This window comes from Xenopus laevis, chromosome 3S, assembly GCF_017654675.1.
Source record: "Xenopus laevis strain J_2021 chromosome 3S, Xenopus_laevis_v10.1, whole genome shotgun sequence".
Lineage (NCBI taxonomy): Eukaryota > Metazoa > Chordata > Amphibia > Anura > Pipidae > Xenopus > Xenopus laevis.
Genome location: NC_054376.1, coordinates 4,557,638 through 4,578,902, shown reverse-complemented (window position 1 = coordinate 4,578,902; position 21,265 = coordinate 4,557,638). Strand labels below are relative to the sequence as shown.

Sequence of the window (21,265 nt, the reverse complement as noted above, 5' to 3'; positions counted from 1 at the left end):
AAGTTGTCAGGAGAAAGAAAGAGGCTGCTCTGATGTTCTTCTGCTTAGGAAAACAATTAGAAACCTTTCTCACATCTTTCCTAAGCAGAAGAACATCAGCCTCTTTCTTTCTCCTGACAACTTCCTTGACTACTTGGTGGTCAGACTGATCAGAAACTGACCAGCAGGTGGCGCTGTTGGAACAAAATAAATTCATATTAACAGCACATGTATCCCTTAATATCTTGGAACAAAAATAAAATAAATAATGAATGTAAATGACAAAAGTGCTTAGAATAACACTCATCAATTCAACACTCACTTATTTTAAAGGTTTACTTATCCTTTAAAAGATATGGAAGCAGCAAATCATTCCAATGCTTTGTGCTTACAGAAAGTTACACCCTTATAATGTTTAGGAATCAACATGGCAGCCATACATATAAGCTACAATAAAATATGGTCAACAGAACCAAATCAACTCCCAGCCCACGACTAAGTACCTCAAGGGCATGAAATGCATAAGGCCCCAAGGATACGTTCATTATTAAATATAAACCAATAAAGATTTTTTTTAGTGCATATTTGGGGCCCCATGAACGCCTGAAGCCTCTTTCAAGATATTGTCAACTGCCATTTCAATTTCTAAAAGTGGCCAAGGGGTTATGTTTTAAAATTCACTGCACCCAGTTCTCCAACAACGCAGTTGATGCCCATTTAAAAAGCTTCAACATTTTTTTGGGGCAAAATCGGACAGGAGAATTGAGGTAGTCGTCAATAAGAGTCACTTTCTAAAATTCCATCCAGATTTAATGTGGAAGTTCTTCACTCTTAAATAAATAATGGATATCCGCAGGTTTGGACATTCATAGTCATTTCAACATGGCTGAAGTAGATGGAGCAGTTGTTAATACCATAGAGCAGTACTGGAATGGAGCGGTTATGGTGCTGGAAAAATATGTTGGAAATCTGCTCACGGACCTTTTATTCCCTACCATTTTTCATACACCCTTTTCATCTGGCAGTGTGTTGGGAGTTTCCTTAATTGAGACACATCTGGGGATTTTTGTGGATAACAAGTTGTCTAATTCCAGGCAGTGTCATTCTGTGACCACTAAAGCAAATAAAGTTCTGTCTTGCATAAAAAAAGGCATTAACTCAAGGGATGAAAACATAATTTTGCTTGTTTTTAGGTCCCAGGTAAGGCCTCACCTGGAGTATGGGGGCAGTTTTGGGCTCCAGTCCTTAAAGGATAAGTAAACCTTTAAAACAATTCAATGTAAAATCGATGAAAGTGTTATTCTAAGCACTTTTGTCATTTACATTCATTATTTTCTTTTTATTCCAAGATATTAAGGGATACATGTACTGTTAATAATTATGAATAAATTTTGTTCCAACAGCGCCACCTGCTGGTCAGTTTCTGACCAGTCTGACCACCAAGTAGTCAAGGAAGTTGTCAGGAGAAAGAAAGAGGCTGCTCTGATGTTCTTCTGCTTAGGAATAAAATTAGAAACCTTCCTCAAATCTTTCCTAAGCAGAAGAACATCAGAGCAGCCTCTTTCTTAGAATAACACTCTCATCAATTTTACATTCACTTATTTTAAAGGTTTACTTATCCTTTGAGGGAATATATTTATAGAGTGCTTGAAGTTTCGTGGGTAAATGGTGATGCTTATTTTAATAAACCACCTTCCTGGAGGTGGGTCGATAAGGAGAAAGTGCTCTCAAGCTTCACCAATTCATACATTTTATTGAGTTTTATTCAGCTCGGCTTGTTACAGATGTAAGGCTGAAGTTTATTCACTACGTTGTTTTTTTTATACACTTTTTGAGAAATTTCCTGTTATCTGTATTTTTTTTTTTTAGAAATGGTCAGTGGAAGCTATTGCTGTAGGACAGGTGATTCACTTGAGAGAGTCTTGACCATCTGCGTTTTATTTTACCACCGTGTTGCCAGGAAGAAATTGGAAATAGTCCATCAAAAATTTTTCATGATTGTAAAGTTATCGACCATCTGGGCCAAATGTTTTTCTGCTTAGGAAAGATTTGAGAAAGGTTTCTAATTGTTTTCCTAAGCAGAAGAACATCAGAGCAGCCTCTTTCTTTCTCCTGACAACTTCCTTGACTACTTGGTGGTCAGACTGATCAGAAACTAACCAGCAGGTGGCGCTGTTGGAACAAAATTCATTCATATTAACAGCACATGTATTCCTTAATATCTTGGAATAAAAAGAAAATAAATAATGAATGTAAATGACAAAGCTGCTTAGAATAGCAATTTACATTCACTATTTATTTTCTTTTTATTCCAAGATATTAAGGGATACAAGTGCTGTTAATGTGAATGAATTTTGTTCCAACAGCGCCACCTGCTGGTCAGTTTCTGACCAGTCTGACCACCAAGTAGTCAAGGAAGTTGTCAGGAGAAGAAAGAGGCTGCTCTGATGTTCTTCTGCTTAGGAAAGATTTGAGAAAGGTTTCTAATTATTTTCCTAAGCAGAAGAACATCAGAACAGCCTCTTTCTTTCTCCTGACAACTTCCTTGACTACTTGGTGGTCAGACTGGTCAGAAACTGACCAGCAGGTGGCGCTGTTGGAACAAAATTCATTCATATTAACAGCACTTGTATCCCTTAATATCTTGGAATAAAAAGAAAATAAATAGTGAATGTAAATGACAAAGCTGCTTAGAATAGCACTTTCATCAAAAAAAAAATGGAAATAGCTAAAATTACCTCCAAAACAAGAAATATGAGGCATCTAAAGACCTGAAACCAACTCACTTGACATCCACATGGCAGTTGGTATTGAAATTTTTGAAATGTTTTTTTTTAGAAAAGCTCCAGGACATTCTAAAGTGCAGTAAACTTTTGTGAAAGCATCTGGAGCCTTTCCAATGTTTGCATTAGAGGCCCACCATGGGGGGGTCAAGAGGCCTGCAACTGAACAACCAAAGATAAAAGAGTAAAGTCAGATAAGAGCATATGACTATATGAATGTGCACAAGGCTGATGTGAAGTGTCCACCATTGATAAACTGGTGAGGGAGTCTGGACGTGATGATAAAGGTGCCGATTCTTAGATTTTAATAACTGTGGGGTTGTCCGCCCAATACATACTAACAAAAACAAAAGAAAAATTTACTTTGACACATAGGGGCACATTCACTAAGCTCGGGTGAATGAATAGAGGGAAAAAAACCTCGAAATTCGAGGAGTTTTTTGTGCTCCTTTTAGAAGTGATTCCAATAGATCGAGCGAAAAAACGCTGCGACTATTCGCCCATTCGATAGTCGAAGTACTGTCTCTTTTAAAAATCATTTTTCTAAGTTTTTGATCGAATAAAAAGGCATTCGATCGAATATTCGATCGCTTGATAATTCCCCCATTCGACTATTCGCCAGCGCATAAATTTGCACAAATTCCCTAGCTGATTCTATTCCCCAGTCGAATTTCGAGGGATTTAACAGGGTTCATTTTCATTTGGGCTTCAATAGTCTGACTGTGAGATGGTCTGACATTACCCTCAAAACCCTCTGGCATGATTAATGGTGCTTGGACGCTGCAAAGCATTAAAGAACCATAACATGTCCACACTGTGCTTTACAGTTGGCAACAGGTTCTACTGGTGGATTTCCACCAAACATGTCTTCTGTCTTAAAGGGATACTGTCATGGGAAAAAACATTTTTTTCAAAATGAATCAGTTAATAGTGCTGCTCCAGCAGAATTCTGCACTGAAATCCATTTCTCAAAAGAGCAAACAGATCTTTTTATATTCAATTTTGAAATCTGACATGGGGCTAGACATATTGTCAATTTCCCAGCTGCCCCAAGTCATGTGACTTGTGCTCTGATAAACTTCAATCACTCTTTACTGCTGTACTGCAAGTTGGAGTGATATCACCCCCTCCCTTTTCCCCCCAGCAGCCAAACAAAAGAACAATGGGAAGGTAACCAGATAGCAGCTCCCTAACACAAGATAACAGCTGCCTGGTAGATCTAAGAACAACACTCAATAGTAAAAACCCGTGTCTCGCTGAGACACATTCTGTTACATTGAAAAGGAAAAACAGCAGCCTGCCAAAAAGCATTTCTCTCCTAAAGTGCAGGCACAAGTCACATGACCAGGGGCAGCTGGGAAATTGACAAAATGTCTAGCCCCATGTCAGATTTCAAAATTGAATATAAAAAAATCTGTTTGCTCTTTTGAGAAATGGATTTCAGTGCAGAATTCTGGTGGAGAAGCGCTATTAATGGATTCATTTTGAAAAAAAAATTTTTTCCCCCCATGACAGTATCCCTTTAAGCTGGCCATAGACGCAAAGATTTGATCATACGAATCTCCATATTGTGTGATTTTCGGGCCGTGTATGGAGTGTCCAGACATTTTTTCTGCCATGGCAATTGGTCGTTCAGACGATCGGACAGATTAGAACATTTCTGTTGGCTACCAATAATATCTGGGCATGTATTGCCAATCAGTGGGAGACGGTCACCAGCTTTTGTCGGACATAACTTTCATACGATTTCTGTCAGGGGCAGAACATCGTCTGATCTGTTCTTTTACTACTTTATTTGATCTGAATGGTTAGCGACAGGTCGGGAGATGGCAACGAACGATCGTTCGACCAATGTGAAGGTAAATCTACACGTTTATGGCAGATTTGGCCCCATCTGTCCACAGCACATTGTTCAAAATGTTCTTAGTCTTGGTCCGATGTTCTTTCTAGACCAGTGATCCCCAACCAGTGGCTCGTGAACAACATGCTGCTCTCAGTGGCCTTAAAGCAGGTGCTTATTTTAGAATTCCAGGCTTGGGGCAACTTTTAGTTGCACAAAAACCAGGTGTATTGCCAAATAGAGCCTTTTGTAGGATGCCAGTCTACATAGGGGGCTACCAAATAGCCATTCAAAGAACTTATTTGGCACCCCCAGGAACATTATTAATTCTTCTGTTGCTCACAGGTAAAAAAGGATGGAGACCCCAGTTCCTCAATAAATGTTTCCTCCCAAGGAAGATCTTAATTTGTGCAGCCTCTTACTAACGGCACACTCATTTGCTTTGACAGTGAAAGCAACATGCCAATCTCATGAAGATATTCTGGAGTCCTTTGAGACTACTTGCAGCGTCTCATGTTTTGCTCTCAGGCTTAACTTGTTGCAATGGCCTGACAAAGTTGGGAGTTAGTTAAAATCTTCTCCCCTTATAGTTGATCTTCCAGACAGCGATTGATGTCCAATTGTTTCTCTCTTTATCCAAATATCAATCACCTACCGAAAAGAGCCCAAAAACTAAACTTGTACCACTCAGGTCTTTCTCAAGGATTTTTTTTTTTTTCAACATGGTGTCCACCCCTGCCATAAACATGTGATTTATCTCTAATGTAGAAGATACAACAAATCAAAGATTCAGTTGGGATTCATTCAAACTCTAAAGCTGGCCATAGACGCAAAGATGAGGTCGTAGGAAACAAAGGTTCGTATAATTCTCGTCTCGTGTGGATCATCCCAACATTTTTTTGTACAATGGCGATCGGACGCTTCATCGATCGGACGGGTTAGAAGATTTCTGACGACTAATGATGATATCTCTGCAAGTATTGCCTATCTGACTATATTATCACTGCTTCAAACCACTTACATTTTTTTGGTGCTACTGTTCCTTTAAGGCAACTGGAGAAAAACTAAATGACTATATACCCAGCAGGATTGTTTTTGCCACCTACATGTCTTTATGGCAGCGTAATGATCAAGTACAAGGTAATTCCTTGTTACTGGAAAGAAATTTTTTTTTTTTTTTTAATTAATTGCTTAAAGGGCATGTAAAGGCAAAAAAATAAAATCCAATTTTTACTTTCTTTAATGAAACAGAAACCTATCTCCAATAGACTTTAATTAAAAAATGTGTACTGTTTTTATAAGAAACCTGACTGCATGCAGTGAAATCCTCCCTTCATTTACTGCTGTGGATAGGAATTGTCAGACGGTCCCTAACTGCTCTACAGGGAAACAATCATACTTATGAACAGCAGGGCGAGCCCCCGCCTTACTTCCCAGCCATGCAGAACTCAAGCAGCTTTGTTTATGACGATCCCTAAGCAGCCCAGACCACACTGAGCATGTGCACAGTCTTAGTCTTGCAAAAATGTTTAACAAAGTTACAAGATGGTGACCCCCTGTAGCCAACTTTGAAAGCATAAATTATTTGTTTGATTAGGCTTGTGGTGCAGAAAGTTCATGTTTATATTTAGTATACAAAATACAGCATTTCTAGACTTATTCTATTTTAGACTGTAAATGCCCTTTAACAAATATGCTATGGCAAATGGCATTTTTGTATTTTGGAGCTCCTGGATCATTAAGCGTTCAAATAAAAGGTCCCATATCTGTTAATGTATCTGCACATCCTCGATTCGTACGATGAGATCTTTGCGTCTATGGCCATCTTAAGATCTAATTAATCCGTCTTCTTGGGCCAGTTTAAGATATAATTAATCCTTATTGGAGGCAAAAACCAGTTTATTGGGTTTATTTAAGAGTTAAATTATTTTTTTGTAGACTTAATGTTTGGGTATCCAAAATTACAGAAAGATCCCTTATCCCAGGTCCCGAGCATTCTGGATATCAGATCCCGCCTGTACCTGAAGGCAGCAGATTTGGTGCAAGGGGTCCAAATAAAACTGTATAAGCTTCTGAGCTTCATAGGCCTAGCACTAGAATACACAATATCTCCTGGAGATAAAATGTCTCTGGAGTGAAAAGCAAATTACATTGCCTTGATTACTGCGCTTACCTGGTAGATTAGATTGGATCTGTACTACATTAAGGGGCAGCACAAGGTGGCGTGAGATAAATCAGGAGAGATGAGCCATACTGCAGAACCATGCAACACAACTGCATCTCCCGCTTGCAGCTCTTTATCTCTTCTATCCCATCATTATTATCATTAAAGGGATACTGTCATGGAAAAACATTTTTTTTTTTCCAAAACACATCAGTTAATAGTGCTGCTCCAGCAGACTTCTGCACTGAAATCCGTTTTTCAAAAGAGCAAACAGATTTTTTTTTATGTTTAATTTTGAAATCTGACATGGGGCTAGACATATTGTCAGTCTCCCAGGTGCCCTCAGTCATGTGACTTGTGCTCTGGAAAAAAAACTTCAGTCACTCTTTACTGAAAGTTGGAGTGATATTACCCCTCCCCCTCATCCCCCAGCAGCCCATCAGCAGGTAACCAGAGAACTCCCTGGTAGATATAAGAAAAGCACTCTATAGTAAAATCCAGGTCTCACTGTGACTCCTTCAGTTACATTGAGTAGGAGAAAGAATAATCTGTCACAAAGCAGTTCCATCCTAAAATGCTTGCTCTTTCTGAAAGCAAATGGCCAGGCGAAATAAACAGAGATGGCACCAACACACAATATCACAACTAAAAAATACACTTGGGTTAGGAAGTGTTCTCTAGTTTGGAATTTCAGCGGCTATCTGGTTGCTAGGGTCCAATTCAGCCTAACAACCAAGCAGAGGATTTAAGGAGACTGGAAGATGAAAAGGAGAGGCACCAAAATTGAAAGATAAGGCATAAAAAGCAACCACAACAATAAAGCTGTATTAGTTGCTGCTGGGGTCAGTGACCCCCATTGGTATGGTAAGTGCAGTACAGGTATGGGATCTATTATCCCGTTATAAGGAAAGCTTTGAATTACCTTGTACATGATCCAGACGAAGATATAATTAATCCTTATTGGATCAGGGTATTTAGAACCAGCCTATTGGGTTTATTTTATGTTTAAATGATTCTCTAGTAGACGTAAGGGATGAAGATTCCAATTCCGTTATCCGGAAAGCCCCAGGTCCTGAGCATTGTGGTCCCGGGTCCCATACCTGTATATTAAATACAACATTTCTAACCAGTTTAGCTTTATCTATAGAAATGAGTCAAATCAACTGGACTTGCTGCGTTTTTTTCATCAAACTGGCTTTCTCAATTCTAAACAACTTGTAAATATCCAATATAAGTAATTAAAAAAAAAATAAAAAATCTTCATAGTCAACTTGTAAATAGGATCTTTCGTCAGCTTTGAGATGTTATTAAACCTTACAGGGAGAGGTGCCAAAACAGCATTGTATGTGGGAGACAAAATATGTCGCACCCCCCGCCTCTATTTAAACTGCTGTAAATGATAAGGATATTAGAAGTCACTGAGGGGTTGTTCTGTGACCATATAAAGGCACAAGGCTGCAGGCTGAGTTATACAGGGAACTCTGAGTATCACTCATGTATTATAAGGGATAATGTACCCCCTACTGTAAATGATAAGGATATTAGAAGTCACTGAGGGGTTGTTCTGTGACCATATAAAGACACAAGGCTGCAGACTGAGTTATACAGGGAACTCTGAGTATCACTCATGTATTATAAGGGATAATATGCCCCCTACTGTAAATGATAAGGATATTAGAAGTCACTGAGGGGTTGTTCTGTGACCATATAAAGACACAAGGCTGCAGACTGAGTTATACAGGGAACTCTGAGTATCACTCATGTATTATAAGGGATAATGTACCCCCTACTGTAAATGATAAGGATATTAGAAGTCACTGAGGGGTTGTTCTGTGACCATATAAAGGCACGAGGCTGCAGGCTGAGTTATACAGGGAACTCTGAGTATCACTCGTGCATTATAAGGGATAATGTACCCCCTACTGTAAATGATAAGGATATTAGAAGTCACTGAGGGGTTGTTCTGTGACCATATAAAGACACAAGGCTGCAGGCCGAGTTATAAGGGAACTCTGAGTATCACTCATGTATTATAAGGGATAATGTACCCCCTACTGTAAATGATAAGGATATTAGAAGTCACTGAGGGGTTGTTCTGTGACCATATAAAGGCACAAGGCTGCAGGCTGAGTTATACAGGGAACTCTGAGTATCACTCATGTATTATAAGGGATAATGTACCCCCTACTGTAAACGATAAGGATATTAGAAGTCACTGAGGGGTTGTTCTGTGACTATATAAAGGCACAAGGCTGCAGGCTGAGTTATACAGGGAACTCTGAGTATCACTCATGTTTTATAAGGGATAATGTACCCCCTACTGTAAATGATAAGGATATTATAAGTCACTGAGGGGTTGTTCTGTGACCATATAAAGGCACAAGGCTGCAGGCTGAGTTATACAGGGAACTCTGAGTATCACTCATGTATTATAAGGGATAATGTACCCCCTACTGTAAATGATAAGGATATTAGAAGTCACTGCGGGGTTTTGTGATCATATATGGACCTGCGCCTGCCCCACTGTGACATCACAAAAGTGGGCGTTTACAAATGTAGGCGCCAGAAGCTGGCAGTGCTAAGTCACTGGCAGGGAGAGGACGAGAAGAGCTTAACCGGACCCACTGGTGATCCAAAGATTTTGTGCAGAAGCCAGCCAGACACGCGGGTCCCACGAGTTTCGAACCAGCCCACTCATCACTATGAGACACCCCTTTGATTGGCTAATGATGGAATGGCCCCTAGTGTGTGTGACTGTAATGGGGCCCATGTATAATTTCCGGACAGTGCTTCAGTCCGACCCAAATGTTTGGCCCAAAAAGGGCCAGTAGTGGGATTGTCTAGTGAATGGTCATTGCTCTGGGCTTCCAAAGAGAACTCAGACTTTTGCAACATTGTGTAAATAAACGAACAATCAGGAGGAGTTGGGCAAATGCTGATTTCAGAAGTAACTGTTGCTACTGAAATCAACACAATGTTACTCTTCTTGTGCTATGGGGTTGGGTCTTTTGGGTGAACTAGTTGCTACTAGTTTTTCCGACACCCCAGCTACATATATGGGAGGACCAAGTATACCACATATATGGAATGGCCCCTAGTGTGTGTGACTGTAATGGGGCCCATGTATAATTTCCGGACAGTGCTTCAGTCCGACCCAAATGTTTGGCCCAAAAAGGGCCAGTAGTGGGATTGTCTAGTGAATGGTCATTGCTCTGGGCTTCCAAAGAGAACTCAGACTTTTGCAACATTGTGTAAATAAACGAACAATCAGGAGGAGTTGGGCAAATGCTGATTTCAGAAGTAACTGTTGCTACTGAAATCAACACAATGTTACTCTTCTTGTGCTATGGGGTTGGGTCTTTTGGGTGAACTAGTTGCTACTAGTTTTTCCGACACCCCAGCTACATATATGGGAGGACCAAGTTCTTTCTCTTGTCCTGTTTTCCACCTTCACCTGTAGTCTTGGTGTTATTGCTTCTCTTTCCACCAGTTTTCACAAAGGCCAAATCTGGATACCCACATGTTTTCAGGGCCCCTCTGAGATGTTCCATCTCTTTCACCGTAGCCTCTGTGCTGGTGGTGGATCTGGTCTTCTCTGTGATGTAGAGTTTTGATGACCCCCAGTTTGTGATCTAGTGCAGGGGTCCTCAAACGCAGACACACATGCACTGTGCCGCAGAGCCCAGCCCAGAAAAACGAGGTGCACCCAAACTGGAAGCAGCGTGTCCAAACTTGCTGCCGACCCCTGCCCCTTGCAAACAAAGAACATTTTATTGCACCGGTCCAAAAAAGGTTGGGGACTTCTGATCTAGTGGATGGTGAGAGTCAAACAGCAGGTACTGGTCTGTGTGGGTAGGTTTCCTGTATTTCCAGCTATCCACCCTCTCCGACTCTTACCAAACAGTCCAAAAATACCAGTGGTTTATCTTTCACATCCAGAGGATTTATTCCCGAAGAAAGATCCTATTTACAAGTTGTTCTGAATTGAGAAAGCCGATGACTGGTGCAACGTCTTCAAGGAGAAAACACAGCAAGTCCGGTTGATTTAAAGGGATACTGTCATGGGAAAAAAATTTCAAAATGAATCAGTTAATAGTGCTGCTCCAGCAGAATTCTGCACTGAAATCCATTTCTCAAAAGAGCAAACAGATTTTTTTATATTCAATTTTGAAATCTGACATGGGGCTAGACATATTGTCAATTTCCCAGCTGCCCCAAGTCATGTGACTTGTGCTCTAAAAACTTCAATCACTCTTTACTGCTGTACTGCAAGTTGGAGTGATATCACCCCCTCCCTTTTCCCCCCAGCAGCCAAACAAAAGAACAATGGGAAGGTAACCAGATAGCAGCTCCCTAACACAAGATAACAGCTGCCTGGTAGATCTAAGAACAACACTCAATAGTAAAAACCCATGTCCTACTGAGATACATTCAGTTACATTGAGAAGGAAAAACAGCAGCCTGCCAGAAAGCATTTCTCTCCTAAAGTGCAGGCACAAGTCACATGACTGGGGGCAGCTGGGGAATTGACAAAATGTCTAGCCCCATGTCAGATTTCAAAATTGAATATAAAAAAATCTGTTTGCTCTTTTGAGAAATGGATTTCAGTGCAGAATTCTGCTGGAGCAGCACTATTAACTGGTTCTTTTTGAAAAAAATGTTTTTCCCATGACAGTATCCCTTTAACTTATTTCTACAGATATACCATGACCTGGATGAATGAGAATATTTGCAAACAGTTCAGCTTTAGACTTTATCTCCGTATAAAGGATAACAATTTAGAGAAATTTCACAGAGCCGGCCCTATATGCAGGAGACAAGATCAACAAACATGTGCCGTGCGATACTAATTACACCCCGTCACGCGGCCATGAATCTAAACACTCCATGAACAGATGCACAACAAAATGCACTAGACGCTGCGCTTAAACACATCACCAGCCGACGGGGTTTGTGCGAGATCAGAATCTGGCTGTTCGGGGAGGGTTTGTTTAATGGGATTATCCCCCCCCCCTCCCCGTGTGATATTAGGCACACAAACAAACGCACGTGCAGACGACACACACACGCAGAGCATACACACACACACACACACACACGTGGATGGGAAGGCACTTGTTGCAAAGCAACTCTGCACAACTCAACACGTAAAATTCCCCCGAACCTCCAAAACGGCACCTGAAAGCGAGAGGCAACCCTTGAGAAAAATAAACATTTGTCTAATAAAAAGAAAAACACAATTCTAAGGAAGTTTTCAATGTAGATTAAAAATATTATTTTTAAAGTTATTTGCAACAGTTGCTTTTGAAATCAGCATTTGATCAGCTCCTGATTGTTACTTTATTTACACAATGTTGCAAAAGGTCCCTGTCATTCACCAGACAATCTCGCTACTGGCACTTTTTGGCCCAAAAAATCAGGGTCGGACTGGAGCACTGTACAGTAATTATCATCAGTCACTGACACAGTGGAGCTTACAATCTAAGGGCCCTGTCACAGTCACACACACTAGGGGCCATTGTATCAGGAGCCAATCAAAGGGATGGATCATAGTGATGAGTTGGCCGGCCCAAAACTCGCAGGTCGGGCTGTACAAAATCTGTGTGTCACAAATGCTCTCCCCGTCCATGACTTATCACTGCCGGCTTCAATCACCTAAATTTATAGACGCTGCCCTGATTTTGTGATGTCACAGTGGGACAGGCGCGGGTCTATAAATAGAGGGAATGGCGGGCCGGGGCAGGTTGTGCCTTTATATGGTCACAGAACAACCCCTCAGTGACTTCTAATATCCTTATCATTTACAGTAGGGGGTACATTATCCCTTATAATACATGAGTGATACTCAGAGTTCCCTGTATAACTCAGCCTGCAGCCTTGTGTCTTTATATGGTCACAGAACAACCCCTCAGTGACTTCTAATATCCTTATCATTTACAGTAGGGGGTACATTATCCCTTATAATACATGAGTGATACTCAGAGTTCCCTGTATAACTCAGCCTGCAGCCTTGTGCCTTTATATGGTCACAGAACAACCCCTCAGTGACTTCTAATATCCTTATCATTTACAGTAGGGGGTACATTATCCCTTATAATACATGAGTGATACTCAGAGTTCCCTGTATAACTCAGCCTGCAGCCTTGTGCCTTTATATGGTCACAGAACAACCCCTCAGTGACTTCTAATATCCTTATCATTTACAGTAGGGGGTACATTATCCCTTATAATACATGAGTGATACTCAGAGTTCCCTGTATAACTCAGCCTGCAGCCTTGTGCCTTTATATGGTCACAGAACAACCCCTCAGTGACTTCTAATATCCTTATCATTTACAGTAGGGGGTACATTATCCCTTATAATACACGAGTGATACTCAGAGTTCTCTGTTGAATTAAGAGAATAAACAGGACCAATACAACAGTAAATTACAAGATACAGTTACCTTCAAGACAAAGAGCGGAGTGTTACGAGACAAGAGGAAGGAGGTACCTGCCCAGCAGAGCTTACAATCTAAGTGGGTGGATAACATACACAAACAGAAGGATACATGGAGAATTAAACAGACAAGGCAAGTGAAAAGGGGCATGAGGAGTCACATGGAGAAATGACATACGTAGGTATATATATATATATGTATTTAGGGTTACACAGCTCCCCGTGCTACATGCACTCAGCACAAAAGCTCTCACACACACACGGGGTTCTGACATACACTCAGAGTTTATCAGGACTGTGGGTGTATAGAGGGGGTATAAGCTACACGTGCATAGAGGAGGGTATAAGATATACGTGTCAGCGACTAAATAGGGGGTTACTAGAAGGTACCGGGTGCAGGAGGATATTAGAGGATTCCCAGGCAGGAGGAACATACAGACGTGTAGGGGATTTAGTGTAAAGGTTTCCAGGAAAGGGGGAACATGTGGAACCAACGGAGTTTACACGGACACATGAAGAAGATCCACAGGGATCAGGTGCCGAATGCAAGTGGCATAAAGTTTCATGTGCGGATTTGCCCCAGTCACATTCAGGGGATCAGTTGCCAACGCATTGACTCTCCAGGCAGAGGATATACAGGGTGCAATGTGCAGATATACCTCAGGCAGAGGGTATATAGGGGTGCAGATGTGTCAGGCAGAGGGTATATAGGGGGTGCAGATGTGAGCATATAGGGGTGCAGGTGTGAGTATTTAGGGGGTGCAGATGTGAGTATATAGGGGGTGCAGTATTGGGGGCAGACGGTATATAGGGGTGCAGATGTAAGTATATAGGGGTGCAAGTGTGAGTATATTGGGGTGCAGTATTGGGGGCAGAGGTATATAGGGGTGCAGGTGGGGGTATATAGGGGGTGCAGTATTGGGGGTGCAGATGTGGGTATTTACAGGGGCAGTATTGGGGGGCAGAGGATATATAGGGGTGCAGATGTGGGTATTTACAGGGGCAGTATTGGGGGGCAGAGGATATATAGGGGGTGCAGATGTGGGTATTTACAGGGGCAGTATTGGGGGGCAGAGGCTATATAGGGGGTGCAGATGTGGGTATTTACAGGGGCAGTATTGGGGGGCAGAGGCTATATAGGGGGTGCAGATGTGGGTATTTACAGGGGCAGTATTGGGGGGCAGGTGGTGCACAGACTGTGCCTAGAGGAGAGTTTACAGCGGGGTCAGAAAGTGAGGAGAGATCAGGGGCCACTAATTGCGGGGAAATAAGAGCAGGACTCACCTTGCAGGGGGGCGGCCGAGGGGTCGGGGGGCCGCGGGTCGGAGACACTCAGGAATCTCTCGGGCGGGGGAAGGCAGCGCTGACACAGGGAGTGGAGACAGGGGAGAAGTCGGGGGCTGCGGCTCTGGATGTGAGTCCGGCACAAACCACACGTCTCCAGTGAATTGAGCGCGGCCCTCTCTCCGCTCCTCTCCTCCGGGCCCTGCCGGCTCTCCGCCTCATTCTCGGCACTAGGAGAGGAGAGCGGGGCAGGCGGTTGTGTGAGGGCCGGAGCCTCTTTGTCCACAGGCCCCTCCATCAGTGAAAAGTCCCGATACTCCTCCCCGCCGCTCCGGTCGCCTCAGCTCTCCACTCTCAGCCAATGGTACTGAGCATGCGCGCTCCCACCGCCAAAAACAGACACGCCCACTCTCAGCGCTCTTCAATAGATACGCCCACTCCCAAAAATCCTCCCTCTGTCAGCAACAGCGGCTCCCCTGCCGAGCATGCGCACTGGCGGCTTCAACCAGACGCGCCCCCTACTGTCACTTCCTCCCTCTCTGACCCAGAGCTGTGGACCTTATGTTGCCACGCCTACACCCTTTTCTGCCAATGGAAAGCGAGGGTGGCCGGGAAGCAGATTGGGCGGAGTTAGGGCCACGCTCCAGACCGAGAGAAAACGGAGAATAGTTTGTTGATGTACATTTTATATTCTCCAATTTCTCCTCGAGTGGGAACGATTTAAATGCGCCAAGTATAGTCAGGAGTATCAACCAATCGGCAGCAAGCGTTCTGAAAGTTTGCTGCCTGCTCATTGGCTGATGTGAGGGATTTGGCTTCTTTCCTGACATATTACTCTCTAGCCTGTAAATTACACTCAGCTTCTGCCTGCCCTGACCTCTAGTCTGTATATTAGACTCAGCTTCTGCCTGCCCTGACCTCTAGCCTGTATATTAGACTCAGCTTCTGCCTGCCCTGACCTCTAGCCTGTATATTAGACTCAGCATCTGCCTGCTCTGACCTCTATCCTGTATATTAGACTCAGCTTCTGACTGCCCTGACCTCTAGTCTGTATATTAGACTCAGCTTCTGCCTGCCCTGACCTCTAGCCTGTATATTAGACTCAGCTTCTGACTGCCCTGACCTCTATCCTGTATATTAGACTCAGCATCTGCCTGCCCTGACCTCTAGCCTGTATATTAGACTCAGCATCTGCCTGCCCTGACCTCTATCCTGTATATTAGACCCAGCTTCTGCCTGCCCTGACCTCTAGTCTGTATATTAGACTCAGCTTCTGCCTGCTCTGACCTCTAGCCTGTATATTAGACTCAGCATCTGCCTGCCCTGACCTCTATCCTGTATATTAGACTCAGCATCTGCCTGCCCTGACCTCTATCTTGTATATTAGACTCAGCATCTGCCTGCCCTGACCTCTAGTCTGTATATTAGACTCAGCTTCTGACTGCCCTGACCTCTAGCCTGTATATTAGACTCAGCATCTGCCTGCCCTGACCTCTAGCCTGTATATTAGACTCAGCATCTGCCTGCCCTGACCTCTATCCTGTATATTAGACTCAGCTTCTGCCTGCCCTGACCTCTAGTCTGTATATTAGACTCAGCTTCTGCCTGCTCTGACCTCTAGCCTGTATATTAGACTCAGCATCTGCCTGCCCTGACCTCTATCCTGTATATTAGACTCAGCTTCTGCCTGCTCTGACCTCTAGCCTGTATATTAGACTCAGCATCTGCCTGCCCTGACCTCTATCCTGTATATTAGACTCAGCTTCTGCCTGCCCTGACCTCTATCCTGTATATTAGACTCAGCTTCTGCCTGCCCTGACCTCTAGCCTGTATATTAGACTCAGCTTCTGCCTGCCCTGACCTCTAGCCTGTATATTAGACTCAGCTTCTGCCTGCCCTGACCTCTATCCTGTATATAAGACTCAGCTTCTGCCTGCCCTGACCTCTAGCCTGTATATTAGACTCAGCTTCTGCCTGCCCTGACCTCTAGCCTGTATATTAGACTCAGCATCTGCCTGCTCTGACCTCTATCCTGTATATTAGACTCAGCTTCTGCCTGCCCTGACCTCTAGTCTGTATATTAGACTCAGCTTCTGCCTGCCCTGACCTCTATCCTGTATATAAGACTCAGCTTCTGCCTGCTCTGACCTCTATCCTGTATATAAGACTCAGCTTCTGCCTGCCCTGACCTCTAGCCTGTATATTAGACTCAGCTTCTGCCTGCCCTGACCTCTAGCCTGTATATTAGACTCAGCATCTGCCTGCTCTGACCTCTATCCTGTATATTAGACTCAGCTTCTGCCTGCCCTGACCTCTAGTCTGTATATTAGACTCAGCTTCTGACTGCCCTGACCTCTATCCTGTATATTAGACTCAGCATCTGCCTGCCCTGACCTCTAGTCTGTATATTAGACTCAGCTTCTGCCTGCCCTGACCTCTAGCCTGTATATTAGACTCAGCTTCTGACTGCCCTGACCTCTAGCCTGTATATTAGACTCAGCATCTGCCTGCCCTGACCTCTATCCTGTATATTAGACTCAGCATCTGCCTGCCCTGACCTCTAGTCTGTATATTAGACTCAGCTTCTGCCTGCCCTGACCTCTAGCCTGTATATTAGACTCAGCTTCTGACTGCCCTGACCTCTAGCCTGTATATTAGACTCAGCATCTGCCTGCCCTGACCTCTAGCCTGTATATTAGACTCAGCATCTGCCTGCCCTGACCTCTATCCTGTATATTAGACTCAGCTTCTGCCTGCCCTGACCTCTAGTCTGTATATTAGACTCAGCTTCTGCCTGCTCTGACCTCTAGCCTGTATATTAGACTCAGCATCTGCCTGCCCTGACCTCTATCCTGTATATTAGACTCAGCTTCTGCCTGCTCTGACCTCTAGCCTGTATATTAGACTCAGCATCTGCCTGCCCTGACCTCTATCCTGTATATTAGACTCAGCTTCTGCCTGCCCTGACCTCTATCCTGTATATTAGACTCAGCTTCTGCCTGCCCTGACCTCTAGCCTGTATATTAGACTCAGCTTCTGCCTGCCCTGACCTCTAGCCTGTATATTAGACTCAGCTTCTGCCTGCCCTGACCTCTATCCTGTATATAAGACTCAGCTTCTGCCTGCCCTGACCTCTAGCCTGTATATTAGACTCAGCTTCTGCCTGCCCTGACCTCTAGCCTGTATATTAGACTCAGCATCTGCCTGCTCTGACCTCTATCCTGTATATTAGACTCAGCTTCTGCCTGCCCTGACCTCTAGTCTGTATATTAGACTCAGCTTCTGACTGCCCTGACCTCTATCCTGTATATTAGACTCAGCATCTGCCTGCCCTGACCTCTAGTCTGTATATTAGACTCAGCTTCTGCCTGCCCTGACCTCTAGCCTGTATATTAGACTCAGCTTCTGACTGCCCTGACCTCTAGCCTGTATATTAGACTCAGCATCTGCCTGCCCTGACCTCTATCCTGTATATTAGACTCAGCATCTGCCTGCCCTGACCTCTAGCCTGTATATTAGACTCAGCATCTGCCTGCCCTGACCTCTATCCTGTATATTAGACTCAGCTTCTGCCTGCCCTGACCTCTAGTCTGTATATTAGACTCAGCTTCTGCCTGCTCTGACCTCTAGCCTGTATATTAGACTCAGCATCTGCCTGCCCTGACCTCTATCCTGTATATTAGACTCAGCTTCTGCCTGCTCTGACCTCTAGCCTGTATATTAGACTCAGCATCTGCCTGCCCTGACCTCTATCCTGTATATTAGACTCAGCTTCTGCCTGCCCTGACCTCTATCCTGTATATTAGACTCAGCTTCTGCCTGCCCTGACCTCTATCCTGTATATTAGACTCAGCTTCTGCCTGCTCTGACCTCTATCCTGTATATTAGACTCAGCTTCTGCCTGCTCTGAACTCTATCCTGTATATTAGACTCAGCTTCTGCCTGCCCTGACCTCTAGTCTGTATATTAGACTCAGCTTCTGCCTGCTCTGACCTCTAGCCTGTATATTAGACTCAGCATCTGCCTGCCCTGACCTCTATCCTGTATATTAGACTCAGCTTCTGCCTGCCCTGACCTCTATCTTGTATATTAGACTCAGCTTCTGCCTGCTCTGACCTCTATCCTGTATATTAGACTCAGCTTCTGCCTGCCCTGACCTCTAGTCTGTATATTAGACTCAGCTTCCGACTGCCCTGACCTCTATCCTGTATATTAGACTCAGCATCTGCCTGCCCTGACCTCTATCCTGTATATTAGACTCAGCTTCTGCCTGCCCTGACCTCTAGTCTGTATATTAGACTCAGCTTCTGCCTGCTCTGACCTCTAGTCTGTATATTAGACTCAGCTTCTGCCTGCCCTGACCTCTATCCTGTATATTAGACTCAGCTTCTGCCTGCTCTGACCTCTAGCCTGTATATTAGACTCAGCATCTGCCTGCCCTGACCTCTATCCTGTATATTAGACTCAGCTTCTGCCTGCCCTGACCTCTATCCTGTATATTAGACTCAGCTTCTGCCTGCCCTGACCTCTAGCCTGTATATTAGACTCAGCTTCTTCCTGCCCTGACCTCTAGCCTGTATATTAGACTCAGCTTCTGCCTGCCCTGACCTCTATCCTGTATATAAGACTCAGCTTCTGCCTGCCCTGACCTCTAGCCTGTATATTAGACTCAGCTTCTGCCTGCCCTGACCTCTAGCCTGTATATTAGACTCAGCATCTGCCTGCTCTGACCTCTATCCTGTATATTAGACTCAGCTTCTGCCTGCCCTGACCTCTAGTCTGTATATTAGACTCAGCTTCTGACTGCCCTGACCTCTATCCTGTATATTAGACTCAGCATCTGCCTGCCCTGACCTCTAGTCTGTATATTAGACTCAGCTTCTGCCTGCCCTGACCTCTAGCCTGTATATTAGACTCAGCTTCTGACTGCCCTGACCTCTAGCCTGTATATTAGACTCAGCATCTGCCTGCCCTGACCTCTATCCTGTATATTAGACTCAGCATCTGCCTGCCCTGACCTCTAGCCTGTATATTAGACTCAGCATCTGCCTGCCCTGACCTCTATCCTGTATATTAGACTCAGCTTCTGCCTGCCCTGACCTCTAGTCTGTATAATAGACTGAGCTTCTGCCTGCTCTGACCTCTAGCCTGTATATTAGACTCAGCATCTGCCTGCCCTGACCTCTATCCTGTATATTAGACTCAGCTTCTGCCTGCTCTGACCTCTAGCCTGTATATTAGACTCAGCATCTGCCTGCCCTGACCTCTATCCTGTATATTAGACTCAGCTTCTGCCTGCCCTGACCTCTATCCTGTATATTAGACTCAGCTTCTGCCTGCCCTGACCTCTATCCTGTATATTAGACTCAGCTTCTGCCTGCTCTGACCTCTATCCTGTATATTAGACTCAGCTTCTGCCTGCCCTGACCTCTATCCTGTATATTAGACTCAGCTTCTGCCTGCCCTGACCTCTAGTCTGTATATTAGACTCAGCTTCTGCCTGCTCTGACCTCTAGCCTGTATATTAGACTCAGCATCTGCCTGCCCTGACCTCTAGTCTGTATATTAGACTCAGCTTCTGCCTGCCCTGACCTCTAGTCTGTATATTAGACTCAGCTTCTGCCTGCCCTGACCTCTAGTCTGTATATTAGACTCAGCTTCTGCCTGCCCTGACCTCTAGTCTGTATATTAGACTCAGCTTCCGACTGCCCTGACCTCTATCCTGTATATTAGACTCAGCATCTGCCTGCCCTGACCTCTATCCTGTATATTAGACTCAGCTTCTGCCTGCCCTGACCTCTAGTCTGTATATTAGACTCAGCTTCTGCCTGCTCTGACCTCTAGTCTGTATATTAGACTCAGCTTCTGCCTGCCCTGACCTCTAGTCTGTATATTAGACTCAGCTTCTGCCTGCCCTGACCTCTAGTCTGTATATTAGACTCAGCTTCTGCCTGCCCTGACCTCTAGTCTGTATATTAGACTCAGCATCTGCCTGCCCTGACCTCTATCCTGTATATTAGACTCAGCATCTGCCTGCTCTGACCCCTCCAAACAATGCAACAAACAATGGAACTCTTTATTCAGCCTTTGGTACGACCCTAAGATGCCAATCACTAATTATCACAGTGTGTGCTGAGGGTTACACTCCAGGAGCAACTTGAGGGCAGCAGGTCATTTACATTGATACAATACTCACAGATTCATGTTCTGATTAGTTAGTCTCACACAGGGTAGTATTACCTGCCTCTGGTGCACAATCCCCATTGAAGGTCAATCTCACAGTTGGTCCCACACTCCAAGGATCTCTCTATCCCTGAGTCTGACCACTTGAGTCCCTAACCTGGTGGCCTTGTCACTGCAGGGCACTAACCCTTCACTAAACTCCTTGTTGGAGCCTTAGCTGCTCATTAACTTTCCTATAGTGACACTACATTGCACTTATTAGGTCAGAGGAGCCCAATCTAGTGACTAAGATGCCCAGGGGACCAAAGGACCTAAAGGTTGGTAAATCCTTTACCCCCTACATTATCAAAGGAGAAGTCACCATTGTTTATTGCCTTTGCCTGTATCGCAGACACTGAGACACCAGAAATATTGGGGAAACCTACGAAATGCCCAAATTATTCCCCGGCAGATACAGTTTCACAGTGAGAAGCAACGACTTCACCTTTCACGATTCTCTCGGTTCCATTGGGGAGGATCTGGCTCAGAGTTGAAGCCAAGTTCTCCTGTAGGCGTCGGAGCTGGTTATGTTGGGGGGCAGTGCAGCCGCCTGT

At 44.2% G+C, this 21,265-nt stretch overlaps 1 protein-coding gene across 1 annotated transcript in view; it reads right to left on the bottom strand.

Annotated features, from left to right (window-relative positions):
• trim24.S (tripartite motif containing 24 S homeolog) overlaps window positions 1–14,941 on the bottom strand; it is a gene marked incomplete at its 3' end in the record, with an annotated part of 55,632 nt that extends 40,691 nt beyond the window's left edge. Inside the window, 1 exon segment of the mRNA NM_001094825.1 lies at window positions 14,490–14,941. Coding sequence (NP_001088294.1) covers window positions 14,490–14,787 — 298 coding nt within the window.
• Window positions 14,942–21,265: the final 6,324 nt, after the last annotated feature.